This window comes from Manacus vitellinus, unplaced genomic scaffold (assembly GCF_001715985.3).
Source record: "Manacus vitellinus isolate BGI_N305 unplaced genomic scaffold, ASM171598v3 scaffold_0_pilon, whole genome shotgun sequence".
Taxonomy (NCBI): domain Eukaryota; kingdom Metazoa; phylum Chordata; class Aves; order Passeriformes; family Pipridae; genus Manacus; species Manacus vitellinus.
Window position 1 is genome coordinate 55,683,578 of NW_021938789.1, and position 18,622 is coordinate 55,702,199.

The window sequence follows — 18,622 nt, forward strand, 5'->3', positions numbered from 1 at the left end:
AAAATTGTATCTTTACGTGAGATTTATAAGAAATGTTGTACCTTTTTTTTTTGAGAAGTACCATTGAATTTTCTCAGTGTGCCAGTCGATGCATTGCTGTACATGTTTCTTTTTTAAAAATGCTGTTGGCTCTATCACTCCCTCCTTGCCCCACTATAGTATAATGAAAATCATATGTTTTCTATTATCAGGCCCAAAATGATGCTGCTATTGAAAAAATATTTCTATTATTATCAAAGTGATAATGCATTTATGTAATGCTGATGATTAAATTATAATATTAATAGTATGAAAATCAATACATTCATTTAGAACTACTGTGAGATAATATATGAGAGACATTTTGAAGACAAACACTAAATGCAGGGGTCTAAGTATTGTACTGCCTCTCGTGTATTACACTGGCTACCTCAAATCATGGCAGCCTGTTGCTTACTGCTAAGAAGGTAATAAAAGAAGTGCAACCTCTCTCCCTCCTGACTCTCATGGTGAGAAATAAAAAAGATTTCCAAAAGGAGAGACTGTATTTTCTAGGGCTCTTCATGTGAAGTTATGGAACATTCATTTGAAAGTGGTGCTTCAATGGTAAGAGTTCAGAAAAAAAACGTATTCGGTGAAGTTAAAAAAAAAAACAAAGGCAACCAACCAACCAAACAAAACCTGACCCCCCAACAAAATACAAAAGTAAAAATTTCAACTGTAATATCTACTCTTAGTTTATATTTCCAGTGGACAAGGAGATGTTAAGTTTGTAGATATCCTCAGTTTTCCTAGTAGCTAATATTTTAATCAGCCAAAGAATAAAATATTTGATGTCTTGATAGAAAATTCTTACCAGAAAAAAAAAATTAAATACCTCCATCCTAGGATTGCTGTACAACAGTGAAGGTTTTCTTGCAACATCTTGCCTTGCCTCAGAGCACCCATGCTCCATAAAATGACTACACATCCTATGCATCTTATATCAATCTCCTATGTGGGTATGATGCCTGCTGCCCCAACATATGGAACACTAAGGCAAATTGACATTCCCTTAAACAGTCAGTGCCAAAAATCAGGAATCGGGAAGTAAACCCAATATAGTATATGGCCAGAGATTATTCACTGAACAACCAGTAAATTGTCAAGACTGTGGCAAGTTTTCTGGGCCTTGCCTAAGAAGGTAGAAAGTTTAAGAAAAAATAATCATAAAAAAAGGAAGTAAAGGACAAGGACTATTGGTAAGGGAGTTCGGATCAGTAAGTTATCCATGCAAACTGTCAGTAATCTGTTGAAGCAAAACAGAGTATGCTGGGCTTTCACTGCTGGCCTCTAGACTAAATCTATGTAACCCCTTTTTTAAAATCCCCCTTAGGAGTTGAGCTGTTTTTCCTTTTAATGATCTGTTGATTACAGGTACCCCATTGGTTAGACTGAATTAAATTTGGCTTGCAGTCAATGAAACTGAAATACAATCCTCTTGGATTCATGCTGGTGCCTGACTGAAATCCTATTTTCCCTATGAAGGGAAGTTCTTCTGTTTACTGTCTTCTGTTGACTGTAGGCCACATTTGAGCCCAAATTAAAGTCTTTAACAAATCTTTAAGGGCCTTTAATCAGGCCCTGCATGATTAAAGACTCTATGTTTTCCTTTAACCTCACATCTTCCCATTCATTGCCAAAGCCCACCATAATTTGTTAGCAAACATTTGCTGCTTGAGCAAAACCTCGCTGTTGGTTATACCAGTTATGCCATTCTAAAGCAGTGTCATTTAATGTATTAGAACTGCCCCAGATTATGCTTGCATACCTTTTAGCGACTTTGCCTCGCCCCTGATGAGCAGATAATTTATCCTTTTCTGACGTGCAAGGTCAAAAAGTGTCCATTGTTTATGCTTAATCCACTGCAGATAAAGACAGAAGACAACAGCAGATTTGTTTGCTGTAGAATCACAGTTCTTCAGTTAAACATTACCACTCTCAGGGCAAGCCATCACATGGACATGACTGCTGCCCTCAGAAGGGTCACTGACTTGACTCCAGCTTCTCAGGCCAAGTCAAAGTAATTCTGCTGACTTGTTTTTATGTGTTCAACGCACACCTATTAACTATCTACCCCTCTTCCATACGCAAATATTTAACATCAAAATCAATATGAAATTTATACCTAATGTTCACAAATTATTATTTCCTAATTTTTTTAAAGTCCTAAGTAGGAAATCAGTGGTTGCAACAAGCCTTTTGATTTGTGTTCACCAGCATGGACGTTCTCTCCTGCCATCCTGCCTTTTTTAATGGCCTTTGCTGAGTTGCAGTGGATTTGGCTCTTCCCACAGTAACAACTAGGTTAATTGTTAAGTATTGCAAAGCATTACTAAAGTATCAGAAAGCATGACCTGCCTGAGGCATGTTTCAGTGTGCAATTATGGTACTTCTATAGTGTACTGGAATTACAAGTTTACAGAGAGCAGGGTTTATATGGGCCTACTGAGATTATAGGGTTTGAACAAAGAAACAGATACTGTAACTGTAGCTGGGCTTTCCTTTTTTCTTCTTCTTTCTTCCTGTTTGCCTTGACAGTAGAACTTGAATAGTAGAGAAGCAGAACACAAGTAATTTGTTTACGTTTTTAAAAAAACTGCCCAGAAACCGTGAGGGAACAAAAACCTGTCACACTGTAAATCCACAGCATCACACACCACTTACCTCTATGGGTATGTAATTAACACAGAACACAGAATCTACGCAGAAGAACGAAGTTCTTCTAAACAACTATTCCTAAAACACATATTCAAAAAATGGAGAAGGATTTCTCCTCAGTCCCCTGATTGTAATGACAACAATAAGGTCTGACCCATGGTAGCAATATAGTTATGATTCTTACCTAGTCCTCCCTGCTGTGATCACAAAAATTGCTTCAACTTCAATATTAAGATGATTAAGCTCCACATTTTAAAAGTGTTAGATCTCAAGAAGAACAAGTGAACTCGGTAATCTTGATCAATCCTTTTTTCCTATTTACATGCCGAGCACAGGTTCAATTTCAACAACTCAAGTTCAACCTCAAAGCAAATCTAAAAGTGATCGCCCAGCTAGCACAGAGTCCTGACTGGGGCACTGGGCATAGCTGTGTGACTGAGGACATCCACTCAGTGGACTTCAATTACAGCTGTGTGGGCAGAATGAACAGAAGGAGTACAGTCACTATAGGCCCGCATAGGTCACTTCTACATGTGCCAGAAAAGATAGAAATGCACTGCTGTGCTGCCCAGGGAGTAGTTTTATGACTACTGTGTGCCACATACTCATTACCTGAACAAACAAAAGACACCTCTTTACATCTGCCAACCCACCTCTTTTCATCAATGTAAGATTCAGACTCAAAATGAGGACTTCAATAGCAAAGCTCCTTTCTCAATATTAAATTTGTTTGGAGTTTATTCCACATTTCTACCACTCCACACACACACATACATACACCTTGTAGCCGACTTCCACAATTGCTTCCCCTCCAACTTCAATTACAGGCTGTAGTGTCATGACAGCTCAGAAGTGAACCTCAGCTGTGATCTCTCTTTTATCTTCCTTGTGGGCACACTTCCCAAAGGACCAGCTCTCACTAAATGCTTCCCAGGATAGAACTAAATGGGCCTGTCAACTACCATGAACCCGTTCTCACCTGCCAGCCACAGTCACAGGGAAGGTGTTCTCCTTTGCCATTATCTTCATTTTTGTCTGAGTGAAACCTGGAGCTGTAGTGTTAGCATGGATCCCAAGACTGGGAGCTGGCAGTTCTTTCCAATTGCATTAACATAGCAAGCCCTACTACAGCTGGGAACTGCCAGGGCCTCATCTGCCAGTGCCTGTGGTGAGCAATGATACAGCTACATAAACCTGCATCTTTCAGACTTCCTTTACCTGTTCGGTATAAAGTGAGCAGGTGGGTCACTTCCTTCTCCACCCATTGCCTCTTTCAAAGGATGCTCAAACCCCCCTGCCTTCACTTCTCTTCTGTGGCCACAGTCCTATGAGAAAGACAGAGGAGAAGCAGTGGGGCTGTAGCTGAACAGTTTGGGGAATGTCTACCCTGTGAATGCAAGACAGTTGATCTTGATATGCTGAGGAGCTTGATGATGCCTGGAGCTAGTTCTGCATGGACTGAGCCACCTCCAGAACCAGCACAGCACTATTTGTACACTGCTGTGTGCCCAAGCCAGTAAAGCCTGCTTTGCCACATGGGCATATTTGCTGGACTGTGGACTGAGAACCTAATCTGATACGTGTGCCTGGCCCTGCAAACTAATTCAGATTTACTCAGCCCCTGCTGGCCCCTGTGCATCCAAAGCTGTCCATCTTTACTCAGCATATCCTCCACAGTTGATACTAGCAGGTCTCCACCTCTTTCCTTGTTAGACAAGGTTTTTAATAGCTTAGTGTGCTTTTGTGCCTTGGGAAAGAGAGGCCTAGCTGGCAGCACGGAAATACATTAATAGTTCATGAACTGTTCTCTTAATGGCCTTTGGAATTCCCTCCAGAAATGCTTCATTTCTGCCATGGTTCACACCCTGCTTACTTTCTGTTTCAGCCTCCTTTGATGTAGGTCCCTTCAGCCAGACAGAAGAATATCAATTAAGTCAATTGTGATACATTCACTATTAATACTACTAAACCATACAAATAGATCCATTATGCACACACACTGTTAGTATTAGGGCATGTCCATAGATGGGAACTACTGTGGAATTAGGTAGGTGTGAATTTGTAACCTTTTCACACACAACATTTTACCCTAAGATCTCACTGTTACACAAGGCAAGAGTAAACCTCAGCAGAGTGCTCAGTCTAGGTTAAAAGTGGGAAGAGCTAGCACTGCATTTCTCATCCTGCTCTGCCAAAATCCAGGTTCTCTAATTCAGCCCAATATAAAGAATGTGCAATTAAAAATACCAGTTACTGGCATAGCTTAGCACTGCTGAAGACTTGGAGAACATTGTTTGTTGCAGTTTAGGATTTGCAGGTAGTGCTACAGGCAACAATCACTATTTTTTCAACTGAACTGTAGCCCACATTTCAGCAACTGTTAAGGTTGAAAAATCAAGACTGCACCTTTGTCACATGAACAACAGAGAAAATACTGGTGCTAAAAATTACCTCTTTCAGTCTCAAGCCAACTCCTAAATATTATTCAGTTAAAAATTAGGTGAGCCATGCTTGTAACAGTATTTTAAACATAAAGTCCTGCTGAACATTAATCATTTTAAACCTCTTTTGCATGAAGAGAGTAATACACATAGAGGTAGTAAAAATTTTCCGTTCCTGCATTTAAAAGAATCAGAAATGGAACTGTATTGCATATACAGCTCATTATCCCAGACCCCTTTGGGAAAAAGGGAGGAATATATTTGCATCATGATCATGTTTCTGGCCTCAAAAATTTTTCACACTCTCCCTTAATATTGGCATACTAAAGAAACTTGTTTTATTGCTGACGAGCGTTTTTCCAATAAAACTAGATCACCAACGCTAATTGTAATTACACACATTATGACAGCTTCTAAAAGCCTCTTAGGGAAAGCCCCTCAGCTTCTCTCGCCACTTCCTAAACATCTGTAGAGCTATGGCAATTTATATCAGCGAGCATCTGCTGTATATAATTTTATTTCCTGAGAAGCACTACTCCAGAGATGCTGAACGACAGTCCGGGGCCATTAGCTGTTCCCAGAGCAAGTGCTGGGAACCCAGGGGGAACCATCTGACCTTCCAGGGCTCCCTGCCTTTCAGTCAGCTCTCACAGCAATGGCTTTGCTAGCAATCTCTTCACGTGAACTCTTGCTGTTAGCACACAGGACTGATAAAAGCAAGGAAGGTAGTTGTGGAACAGCTGACCCAGCTACTGGTGTCAGCCCAGAAAGTAATTTAGAGCCAAGAGAGCTCTGAAAGAATAACAACATTAACTACAGTAACCCATTTGTATGAGACAAGCTTTCAGAAAGAATGCTCTTAACTGAGGGCAGATTACTACCACCTACACATGGCAATTTCAGGTATATTAACTTCCTTGTTTTCCTCATCTCTCCCATCTGTTTCCTCTATTTTTGAATGCCCACATCACAAGTAGTGTTAATTTCTATTTGCCCATCTCCCCTTTCCCTCCCCTCTACTTCCTTGCAGATTTGCCAGGGGCACAGTCTGCAGACACTCTCCTCTTCAATGGACAGACTCCAGGGGGAACTCAGAATAAGAAAGGAAATTAATTAGGAGTTTCACTCAGCCGGGAAGCGTTAAAGCACACAGCAGCTGGAGGCAACTCACTGTTTTGACTGGGCTGTCAAAATGTGCAAATCACTGTACCTGTTTATTCAGTGTCTCCTTGTCCTGCCGCTGTTCATCCCACCGGGGACACTACACAAGAAATATTTGTTAAATATTCATTCTCTTTAGCAAATTGTATCTTTCTCATAAAATTCCGAACTGCCATTTTAACTACAAGATCAAGTACTGCTTACAGATCTTAAGAGTGACTAATATTAGCAAGCTCCTTTACTCTTTATTCTTATACTAACATACCAGTTTTGCATATCATGTAACATAGCATTTTATTTACTCCTTTTCATACTTGGAAAACTGATGCTGAGTGCTTGAGTTTGAGATGCTGAAATAACAACATGCAGCGAAGACGTGTAGCAAGTTTATTTATTCTGCTGCACCAGAGCATACTCCAAACGTGGAGCAGGATTCTCACAAACAGAAGGGAAGACAAAAGCTTTCCAAAGCCAAACATCAGATTCTAACACTTAAAAGGCATGGGGTGTGTCTGCCACTTTTCCAGTCTACTGTGGAAAGGCACATAGGGTATCAGCACCCATCCCAATACTCCAAAGATGTGGCTGGAGATGGGATTAATAGCAGTAAGAGTGTATCCCACTTACTCTATGTCCCTCAACTCTAGCCTGCTTGTGTGTGCTGCCCTGAAATTTTGCTTCTGAATGTAATGTCATACCCTGTGACTGGGCTAGGTGTCATTAGCTCAAGAGATTTTCTTCCCCCATCTGCAGTAATTGTATAAGCATTGTCTCTTGTGCACTGTGCACGAGGCAGAGAGACAATGTGCTAGAAGGGCTGACACTGCCATTCTGAGCTTGGAGCTGACCAGTGAATTCATACAACAGATAATATTAATTTGGAGAGCTCACAGACTTGTGGGAAGGAGGTGAAAGCAAATTTATTATTACACCTTTTTTAATGGATACTTGAAACTTAATGTCCTCTCGTAGCAGGTAACACTGTCAACTTGGCCTGTTCCATTACACAAAATGGTGATAAAACCAGTTGTCTCAGTTTCATTCAACACCGTAACAGTTAAGAATCCTGAAAAACTGCCTTATGAGTGGTCAACAAATGCATTGCATGGAATCCTTATAGTTTTTTTCAGAGCCTTCAGGCTCAGTCTGCGTTGATCTGAATCCTGTAAATAAATCTTGCCCCTTTCCACTCCACAGAATGAGAGGTGGCATGAGTTTATCTTCTGGCCACTTAGATCCACTGGCATGCCCTCCCCAACAGGTCAATTTACATACAGGTTGGACAAGCTAAAGGGAACAAGTTGTTGACCACATGGGAATGGTATCATAAAACTGAGAACTTACAAGTGTTATATTCTGAATGCGAGAAACACCAAGGCCTTTGTGCTTTTAAAGAACTAGAACACTGAGAGGAACACGAAGATGGCCACTAAGGACATAAATCAACTTTATCATCACAGCTTAAATGCTGATGAAGTCTCACAGGAGGAGCAGGGATGGGAATGGACCTTTACGGTTGGTAATATTTTCTGAATTTGTTGTGCCTGCTCGAGTTTCCCATCTCTTTAGGTGATTTCTGCAGAGACAGTGAGGTGAAGTCTTCTTCTGGATTGCTAAGCAAAAAACTTGGGTATCAGTACTTAGCCATACAACTGGAATTTGAACATTCTTTGAGGAACTGACTGAAATAACTTTTGAAACATGAAGACGAGCTACATATCTAGATGAAGACAATCTTCAAACAGACAAATCCTGCCTAACATGAGCTTCTAAAAAACCATTCAATACTGTATATATATCTAGTGCAAAAATATATATATTCCAGTTAAGAAAAGACTTATCTCAGACACTCTGATGTCAGATACTGCCTAAATTGTGAGTCGGCTTTGAAGCCTTTTGCATCAGATATCAAGGTCACTCATCCACTTAAAAAATCAGAATTAACATAGTAACCTGTTTCCTTTTCTCAACGTTGTGGGTACATCTTGTGATTGCTGCTGATAAAAACATGCACCTCCCTAATACCTTGATCTCTCCCTGCCTGACTTTTTCTGATTCACACAGAGACTGGATGTGCACTAGACATTTTCACAGTAATTAGTACAATAGATGCCCTGACTGGGGACTCTGAATCTCACCAGACACAAACAATGCATCCACAAGCACCATGTGTAATGTTCTATATTTCTCTGAAATGTAAACTCGTGGTTGCTTCCCAGTATAATTCCCACATCCAATTAACACTTGTCGAATATACATGCTACAACCAAGAATGTTCTTTGAGGTTACCCTCATCATTCATTCTCAACTGGAATTAAAAAATAACTGCAATATATTTAAGAGACACTAGAGGGAAGCCAAGATGTCTCAACAATCCTCTCTAATAATACTGCTTGCAGTCCTAAAGGCAAAGATAAAACAAAACATCCTTAACACGGTGTAGAAAATACCGGTTATACTTACTGTATGTAAAGATGCCAAACAAATGATTAATTTACAGCATGGCTTTGCTGTTTCTTTTTCACTGGCATTCCACATGCTGATAGTCTCCAGGCTGTTCCCTCTAGGTGTTCCCTTGGTGATGCCACGAGCCTGGGGACTTTCACTGTTGTAACACTTACAGTAATGTCTTGAAGCATGCAGACAGCGTGATAACTTGCTAATATGCACTGTCAATACAAGTGGTGAATATGTTGGTGTGCTTTCTTCCTTAGTTACTCCTTCTTGCCAGTTGCTCCAGTAATTTCTGGACATAATGTTTTTGATATCTTTTTCAGTACCCATCGCACTGACAAGGCTACCAGGATCTCTGGTTCATCCCCTCTGTGTGTCCCTTCACCAGCATTACAAAAAGGACTCTCTTTCACCCACAGTACAGAGGTAAGTCAGATGCAAATATGGTCAGAACAACTGGTTTATATTCCTTCTCTGAGCTGCAGTGATCAGGCACAGGGTTTCTTTAGGGTGCACCAAAACGCTCTGGTCATGTGATTAACTTCTCCTTAAGTTTCCCTTTCCACTCTCCCAGTTTCTTACTATGCTACCCCACGTTTGCTCCCAAACAAGCAGCTGTTATCCCTTTGCCACTGCCCCCAATTTTGCTGACTTGATATCCTCATTTAGTTCTACCCTGGCCATCAATTCTGTTAAATCAGTACTGCTTTATTTTGCCCACTGAACACTTCTGTTTTCTTGTCCTGCTGTTTTTTCAGAAGCGACGCAAATTAGGGTTAACCATTGACACATAAACCTTAACATATCTGTTTATCTTCACTCCCCAGCAAAAGGGGTAACAAAACAAAAACAGAAAAAACATTTGATATACAAAATAAGCTGATGGTAACACAATGCCAAAAATAGCTTATTATGTTAAGTGCAAGGGAGAAAAGCCTTTATATAAAGCTTGATTGCAACAACATTTCAATTTACCAGTTTAAATACAAGACTTGCATTAAAATATTTCTTCAGATACATCTCTTGCTCTCTAAGGTGTGTTTTTTTTAAATTTATATACACATATCCAGTTGTAACACTTGACAGTAGTCTCATGAAGCATTCAAAGAGTATAACTTGATAAGTACACGCTGTAGATATGAGTGATTATGTCTGTACGATTCCTTCCTTCAAGGGTTTATAACATTTTTTTGAGTACTAGCCTCAGACAGGTGACCAGCCACCTGATACAGTAAAATACCCCTAAGCCCTTCCTGAAGTCCCACAGTCTACTCTTTCAAAGCTCACTGGATCCAGATGGTGTTGCCTCTTTCTGGTCTGCGAGACTCCACTGTCAGTTCTCCAAAAGTAGAGAAAAACTGCTCCATTTCCTTCTGCAGCATATCATTCCTCTTCTCTGCGTCCTCCTTCGCCCGCTCTGCATTGCGCATTTTGATTTCTACCATTGTGAACTTCTTCCGCTCCTGATCCAGTTCTTCATGCAGGGCCATCATTTCTGTCTCCAGGGTGAGATTTCTCTGCTCCAAGCTGCATAAATGAAATAAAAGCAGACAGCTCCTGAGCAGCACTCCTCACTCACTCAAGCAGAAATGCACACCCCCACCAAATTCATACACGCCTTTTCATTTACAAAGCTTAGACTACGAACCATGGCTTCCATCAATGAACTGTTCTCACAGGGCAATCTCTGGGGTAGCTCATTTAGAAAATGCCTTGGAACAGCCACAGAGGTAAGAGGTACAGAGGCAAACAGCTCCATCTAATTCTCCAGGAATAGGCTAACTACTCCTTTTACTTCTGGAAGTGCTGACACCCAGCTCCTGTTGTAGTTCACTGGTGTCACCCACAAGGCCAGAGTAATGCCCTGAACCCCTTTGTTTCACTGTTAATCTCCTTTCTTCAGCTGATTTACCTGCTGTATCTATTTGCAAATATGAATCTGCATATATCCATAAATATGGACCTTATGAAGTTCAACAAAATGAAGTGCAGGGTCCTACACCTGGGTTGTGGCAATCCCAGGCACACCTACAGGCTGGGCAGAGAAGTGATTGAGAGCAGCCATGCGGAAAAAGACTCGTGGGTGATGGTTCATGAAAAAGTAAAGATGACCCGGCAGTGGGTGCTCACAGCCCAGAAAGCCAAACGTGTCCTGGGCTGCATCAAAAGGAGTGTGGCCAGCAGGTTGAGGGGGGCGATTCTCTCCCACTCTGCTCTGGTGAGAGCCCACCTGGACTACTGTGTACAGTTCTGTCTCTCCCAACATAAGAAGGACACTGAACTGTTGGAGCAAGTCCAGAGGAGGCCACAAAGTTGATAAGAGGATTGGAGCACCTCCCCTGTGAAAACAGGCTGAGAAAGTTGGGGCTGTTCAGCCTGGAGAAGAGAAGGTTGCGTGGAGATCTCATAGCAACCTTCCAGTATCTGAAGGGGGCCTACAGGGAAGCCGGAGAGGGACTCTTCATCAGGAACTGTAGTGACAGGACAAGGGAAATGGCTTCAAACTGAAAGAGGGGAAATTTAGGTTAAATATTAGGAAGAAATTCTTTATTGTGAGGGTGGTGAGGTGCTGGAACAGGTTGCCCAGAGAAACTGTGGATGCCTCATCCCTGGCAGTGTTCAAGGCCAGGTTGAATGGAGCTCTGAGCAGCCTGGTCTAGTAAGGTGATCTCTCTAGGAAGGTGTCCCTGCCCATGGCAGGGGGGTTGGAACTAGACGATCTTTAAGGTCCCTTCCAACCCAAATCGTTCCATGATTCTCTGATCTTAGTGGTATTAAATATACAGTCATCATGCTTATTAAACATTTTATGCAGTGCTCTCCTGCACTGCATACCATGCTGAAAATAGTGATGTGGGCGAAAGACTGCAACATTCTGTGTGCTGCACTTTGACTGGCAGCTGCTGATGCCAGTAGCTGTCACATGTTGTGATCCAACTAGGACTTGCAGTGCCAGAGGTACTAAGGCAAAGAGCTGCTGTGTAAGAGAGGTGAGAACAGAAAGTCCTGAACAGCCTTACTGAACAATCCTTATTACAAACACAGCACATTCAGCTCTGTGCTGCTGTGACTAGTTAATGTGTGCACTAAGTAATGCTAAGCCCAGACTCTGAGGTTATTGACTGACCATTATGGCCATCCACCCCATCAACCTTGTGTGCCAGCAGAGTCTGCACTACCTGTAGACAAAGACACAGGATGACCTATTAAAGAAGGTGCCTCCTTTAATAGGTTTGAGCTGTGAAGGACAGCCTCAGGCAAAGCAGCAGAGCAGAGACAGGACTGTGAGCAGAGTTAACTCCCAGATGCTGCACTGTCTCAAGAGAAATGAGAACCGGAAAGGAGTCAAGCAGTCTCCCCAATCCCAAAAAATTCTGGATGGTGTAAGCCACAACACTGCTTTCACTGAAAGGTGATATTCAGTTGCCTTTCTCAGTCTCTGGAGAACAGGCATCAACTGATGAAAATGTTCTGAGAGCCTACTGATTTAGTTAATTATATTTTACAGAAACTCACAAGGTTCTGGCTGTATTTTTGACACCAACAGGACAGCATGTCACAACTGTAGCAAACAACTGCTCTGAAACAAACCCCTTGGGATCGCGGTGTCACAGAAGCAATGCCAGAGTATGTCAACACTGAAAAATGAGAAACTCACTGGCAAGCACCTAGTGACACAGTAATGACTGCACCTGGTGCAAGTCATGAGAGAGAAAACTTGGATTTACTCTGCAGAAGGCAGTCAGATGGTACAGCCAAAACATCTTACCTTTTTATCCTTGTCTCATACTCTAGTTTTTGCTTGGCCATCTCTTGCTTCAAGCTGGACACCAGGCTGTGCAAAGCACTGTGATTGTTAGTGCTGTTGGCCACAAATGTTTCACTGTTATCGCTGCTGCTGGTGGCTCGGCTGCTATGGCCCCCCACACTCCTTCTGTCACTTTTGTTCTCATAGTCACCTGGGTTAGAGAGGTCTTCATGTGGTGGCCCATCCAGCACAGAGTCTTCAAAGTTACCCGCATAAAAGTCCTGCTCAGGGCAGGTGGTGGTGGATGAACGACAGGAGTTGGAGTTCTCAGGGAGGGATATCTCACAAGAGGACGTCGACCAGGTGGCACTGTCCACGCTCTGTTTGTCATCAGAGTTCACCATAGAGAATTGCTGGTGGACATTGTCGTAGGTGGAAAGCCTGTTGTGCTGTCCTGACTCGCTCACAGCATCCTTCTGCTTGTTGTCCCTCAGAGTGACGTAGCCATTGGGCACCCAGCCCGGGGCCCGGCTGTTGAGGGTGTTGCTGTGCCCGTCTGTGCTGGAAACACCCATCCGCACGCCTCCGTTCTGCACGCTGTGTGTTCCCATCTTAGTCACCGGCCCTTTCAGGGACGACGTTCTCCTGGTTTGCAGGGAACAGTTTGGTAAGGTCTGGCTCTTCTCAGGGCCCTCCACAGAGCTGCTGAAGGACCCGTTGGTGACTATGCCACTACCTTTATTAAAAGCAGGATTCTTTTTCACCATGAGTGGTGGGCTTCTGGTGACATCTAGTTTCTGGATGCTGTTCCTGGGACTATTTGTCTTGCTGCCTGGCAGGGCAGTTGGAGACTCACTGTCCATGCTTCCCCTTTGGGGAGACTCGGGCTTGTCCCAAGAGCAGCGCCTCACTGCCGTCTCCTTGGTATTGTTGTTCTCTTTGTTCTGTAGCTGCCCTGCAGCCGTTTTCTTTGGAATTTCATTGTTGTTGTTGCATACCTCAGGCCCCACCTGAGGGTCTGCATCCTTGGGAAACAGCTCTTCATGTTTGCTAATCATCACTGACATGAGCTGCTGGACTACTACCGTACCTGAAAAGAGACACCAAGCACATGGTCACAAATGTCCTGTTTTATTTAAGGTCTAAACATACTTTATTCATCAGTAAATTCATTAGTAAACATTCAGCTTATACAAACATTTACACAATGCATCCGTTTGTGTAACACCCTGAATGTTTAACAAGACTGAAGTGCCTCTTGGCTGCAGAGCCACATCAGCATCACCTCTTCCTTCCACTAAACCAAGCCAGTAGGGCTCACAGACCTCCTGAACAACAGGAACATTTGCAAAGAAGCTATTACAGTGACAGTAACTGCATCCCAGGAAAATCACGGAAGGAGGTGATGAGTAGCAAAGGATAACATCATTCTAAGTGATGTGTTCCTACTCAGTGTGATGACCATTTCAAACCCAAAGTCTTACTCTGGCACAGCACCTGTATTTATAAGTTTAGCAGAAAACGGGCAGGCAAGGGATTTGCCTTCTGGAACACAGACATTTTAGTCTTCTGAAGCAAAATGAGACAGAATTAATTTAATGTGAATGCCTTTAACCACTCCACAGCGAGACTGTATGCAGCCAGGAAACTATGTCACATTATAGCACAGTATGGAATTAATGCAGGATCACAGCTTGCTGCGTGCTGTAATAAATGGCTACCTTTCCTCTTAAAGAACAACCCCTTGGTGTGCACACCACTTGACTGCACTGTAATTTACACACTAGCATTTAGAACTGGACTTGGCATGATAAAGATGTGCAACTGTATTTTGTTAAGCAGATCCTCATTAAGGATTATTAAGAATATTTCAAGAGCAAGATCAAGGCAGTTATAATAACCACCTCATTTTTAAACTCCTAAAAAGCTTTCAGAGGCTTGCTGTGCTCTTCTAATCAATAACTTCCCACTGTGCAATGTGGTTTCACATCAACTCCTTTGTAATAATCTGGATGTTTATACACTGCCCTTTTAAAATACAAGTACCAAGAGCCAATTCAACGTGGGTACTCAACATCTTTTTAAAGTGTTCTCATTTGTTTGTTTGCTATGGCAAAATCATACATTAGAACTAGGCAGCAGGAAAATTCACTCCCGTGGCACACTTGGCTGTATTCCTTCTAAGAATGTTAGTTGTTATGTGCAGAACTTTACTACAAACATTGCACTGTACTCAGGCAACTTTTACCACTGCATTTGACAGGAAAAAATTGCCCCATGGTTGGAATTCTGAAAAAAAATCTCTCCTGAATCAAACAAACCAACTCCTCATCCCCATTATACAGGTATGGTTACCCATAGCTGCATGTTTGACTTTGAATGACTGTGGAAGAAAAGCACTCTGTATATTCCAAAAAGAGCAATGAGGAAAGGTGGCAATAGGCACCAATCAACGTACAGTCTTTGCTAGAAATCCCTATACATTTGACTGTGTGTAGAACAATTGCAAATCAGCATTGTCCTAGGTCAAATCTTAAAGTTATGCTTAAAGAGAGGTCATAAATCTCTTTATTCAAACCTGTTTTTCATTAGCGAAAAAAATATATGTATTTTCATGCAGCGAGTGTAGTATCCATCCTATTTCCTACAGCAGTCACCATGATTTTAATGCTAGGGCTGCTGATAAGCAGGCTGGAGAGTTGCTTTCAAGAACAGGAAAAACACATTATTTTCCCTTTCTACTCAGTTTAAAATCAAACAAACCAACTAAACAGCATCAACAAAAAAACACGAAAATGAAAAACTTTCTTGCACAAACTTTCAAAAAACCCAAACCAACTCACCAACTTTAGACAACAGCTACTTCCTTTTATATTCAAAAATATAAACCTAGAAGATAGTAATTTATTTAGGAATGGCTAACACCTCTCCCCATCCCCAATCCCCATTTCTTTCCCTGCCCCAGGTGAGGTGAAGATGCATGGTGACCCACTAGCAAATGTCAACCTCTGAGACACCATTCTTACTGACTTCAGTGGTATAAATCAGCTCTGTGACATCTCTCTCCAATTCCAATCTATTAAACAATTTGAGCCACTTTTCTGCACTACTTTAATGCAAAAGCATGGAAAGAAGGGACAGTTTGCTACCTGACCAAGAAAAACATTCAGAGCAGTTATGTATCAGGCTGCTAAGCTCTACAGAAGTGTCAGGGTAAGAGAAGCTACTACTTCAGACAGTCTGGCAGTTCTGCAGGTAGAAACAGAGACAGGTTGAAGTGATGGGCAGCATGTGCACACACACACACAAAAGGTAACTCATAAGAGAGACATGACAAGACAGCTGAAGAGAAAGGAAACAAAGCAGGAAAACACTTGTGTTTGCCTCTCAAAACATCATGGGGAGATGATGTAAGATGTGTAAACTAGGAATTCGATGACACAGTGAAACTCATCTTTGCACCCCTGTATCAGACAGTCACAGGGCACTTGAGGAAAGTATGTACAGAAACCAGGGGGAAAGCCACAAATGCAGATTTAAGGGTACTTGAAACTGCCCAGGTGTGATGACACTCATGCACAGTCATGCACGTAAATCAGACACCTGCTCTTGCAAACCCTTTTGAATCAAAAACATGATCAAACCTTCCTCTGTGATAATGAGAACCCAGACATTAAAGTGAAGATGATGATTAAAAACACTTTCCACTCTAGGTGTTCTCATTTGTCTGAGCTACTGTTCAGACAGCTAACCCTGGGTATTCACAGATTTCATACATGATTTGGAAATGCCATGTTTCTGTTCCCAATAACATAGTCATTGTGATAAGAATTAAAAGAAAGGAGAAGGAAACATAAGATTTCAGAAAAACAAGTAAGTTAACAAACTGGACAGGGAATTGCAGTATCTGAGAAAAAGCATCAAACTCACAGAAAAGGAGTAATTCTATACACTCTCAAATAAACTACAAAAACTGCGTTTTTTGAGTTTAGGTAAAATTTTCAGTGCAAGCTCTGTGTGCCTCCCTAATTTCTGAGAAAGTTAAGTAAATCCTACATATTTTTAAAAAAAAAAAAAAGGGTGTCTGGAGCAAGAAAAGTCATTATGTACTTCATGGAGAATGAAAGCCACAAAGATTAAACCTTGAAGGAGGTTATAGGAGGAGATTGTCATGTCCATGTTTTTACCTTAATCACAGCAAAATGCTAGAGCTGAACACTGTTGTGAGCACCAGAATGCAGACAACAATTTGATCCCTGTTGTGCAAGAAGGCATGTAATATACAACTGCCTTGTGGGGGGTTCTACACGGGTCACTGCAGTGTGAACCTGTAGTAAACTTTTTCTCATAGTTTCTTTAATATTTTACCACAGGTAAAATATTAACTGCACTCCAACCACACGTGTTTACTAAGAACATGCCATGTTTGCAGGAAGTGTTCAGAGAAAAGGTACATGTTTAGTGAAGTTGCCAGGGCAGAACAATCTCATGCAAAGTCTGTTTGCAATGCTGCACGTTTCAGTACCTTTTATAACCTTCAAGATTTAAGCCAGGAGTTCATTCAGGTTGAACATTTCTGTGTCTATAGAACAGCTGTATGGAGCTTACTGCATATACTACATGGACTGGTATGTGCTGTTAATAAACCTAAAGGCACTTCTTCTTTTTATTGCAGGTTATGTACAGTAAGCTCACCCTCCATGATAGTCAGAGGATCTTCCACTTTGGGGCGAAGGATGTTGGGGCCAAAAACGGTAGCCAGATTTTGCACACTCATCTTGTTTACACCTGAATAAGACTGGACTTCATCAAGGAATCTGTGGGGAAGAAAGAGGTCCTTAGGAATAACATAAAAACTAAACAAAAAAAAAAAAGAAAAAAGTCAAAGCACGTGATTGTTCCTTAACATAGTTCAAGTATTCCATTCCGAGTCCTCATGGAACATATTGAAATCTTAAGGCTATTGTCTTCAACTTCTTCAGATTTCCTTCAAAATGATACACTGATAAAAAAATTTCAATCTCATTCTGGACCGACTACAAGGTAACTCTGTTGAAGATGGTAACTTTCTTCAGCATAATTAATCAACTATTTAGCTCATAAAATTAAAATGCAAACTTTGAATTAATAAAAAGCTTAGATTCTTTTACATTTTAATTTTTTTTATGCTGGGAACTTTCTCTAAGTTCACAAATTGCAACTGTGTGCAACAAATTTTTTAAGATTTTAGATGTATTCACAAAAATACTCTCTATACTACAAGACATACACAGTTTTCAAGGCTGGGCACTTCAGGAGAGCACAGCCAGGGCCAATAACTACAGCTAGGGTCCTACAAAAAGGACAGAATATATTCACTTCCAACTTTTTGCACTTCTTGCAGAGTGCAGACTGCTTATGAAAGAAAAGTCCTAACTGTGCACCTTGCTAGAGCAAATTACTAATTAGTCATGCAGTAAACCTACAGTTTTAGTGCATTCACTTGAGTTCACCAGTCCTTCAACTGTGAGTAATGCTTTTCCTTCAGGGCACATACACAGACAGGTTTGTCTGTCAGCTCACAGTTATAAATACCATTGTGATATTCTTGCAAGAGCACTTACCTACAGATGTATTTCAGCAGATTATAATTGACAGCTGGCAGGCTCTTCACTTGCTTCACCAGTTCTTTCAGGCCCTTTAGGTGGTTTAAGGAAAAACAAAGGGTGAAGAGGAACAGTTTCTTAGTATTTTACCAGACATTAAAAAAAAGTCAGCAATTCCAGTTCCAAGACACTAAACACATCACTGATGCTGCATCATCCTGATCATACAGGTTATGATCAGGAACAGCTTGTAGAACTCACTTTGGTTTTGGCTAAGAAGGATTAGCTCTGGAAAAAAATAAACAAGTAAATAAATATCTTGGTTTCATCTGTTTCATTCTTTCTTTCTTTGACCAGCAGCTCCATTTCTCCTGCTAATAACAAGGCTGAGGCTTCCAGGAACAGTTCTGGTTTAACTGTTTGGCATCTCATACGAGAAACTATTTGGTTATTTTACCCGGTTCTGGTCCATACCAAACTAATAAACAGTTATTTCAGTTTGTGCCCACCCTGGGAATGGGACAGGCAGAATTTCACACAGTAATTCTTGTGCC

The 18,622-nt window shown here is 41.4% G+C and overlaps 2 protein-coding genes across 10 annotated transcripts in view; both read right to left on the reverse strand.

Annotated features, from left to right (window-relative positions):
* Positions 1 to 8,870, reverse strand: part of MAPK10 (mitogen-activated protein kinase 10) — a 204,295-nt gene extending 195,425 nt beyond the window's left edge. For all 3 annotated transcript variants that reach the window (XM_018073715.2, XM_018073708.2, XM_018073745.2), the window contains exons 1-2: positions 8,745 to 8,870; positions 6,331 to 6,381 (exon numbers count right to left, since the gene is read on the reverse strand). The gene's annotated coding sequence lies outside the window, so the exon portion shown is untranslated. The remainder of the gene's footprint in view (positions 1 to 6,330; positions 6,382 to 8,744) is intronic.
* A 552-nt stretch (positions 8,871 to 9,422) lies between these two features.
* Positions 9,423 to 18,622, reverse strand: part of ARHGAP24 (Rho GTPase activating protein 24) — a 173,871-nt gene continuing 164,671 nt past the window's right edge. For all 7 annotated transcript variants that reach the window (XM_008933745.2, XM_018073679.1, XM_018073669.2 and 4 more), the window contains 4 exons: positions 18,087 to 18,160; positions 17,179 to 17,300; positions 12,505 to 13,573; positions 9,423 to 10,262 (listed from right to left, as the gene is read on the reverse strand). In XM_008933745.2, the coding sequence (XP_008931993.2) occupies positions 10,019 to 10,262; positions 12,505 to 13,573; positions 17,179 to 17,300; positions 18,087 to 18,160 (1,509 nt within the window). In that variant the 3' untranslated portion in view covers positions 9,423 to 10,018. The remainder of the gene's footprint in view (positions 10,263 to 12,504; positions 13,574 to 17,178; positions 17,301 to 18,086; positions 18,161 to 18,622) is intronic.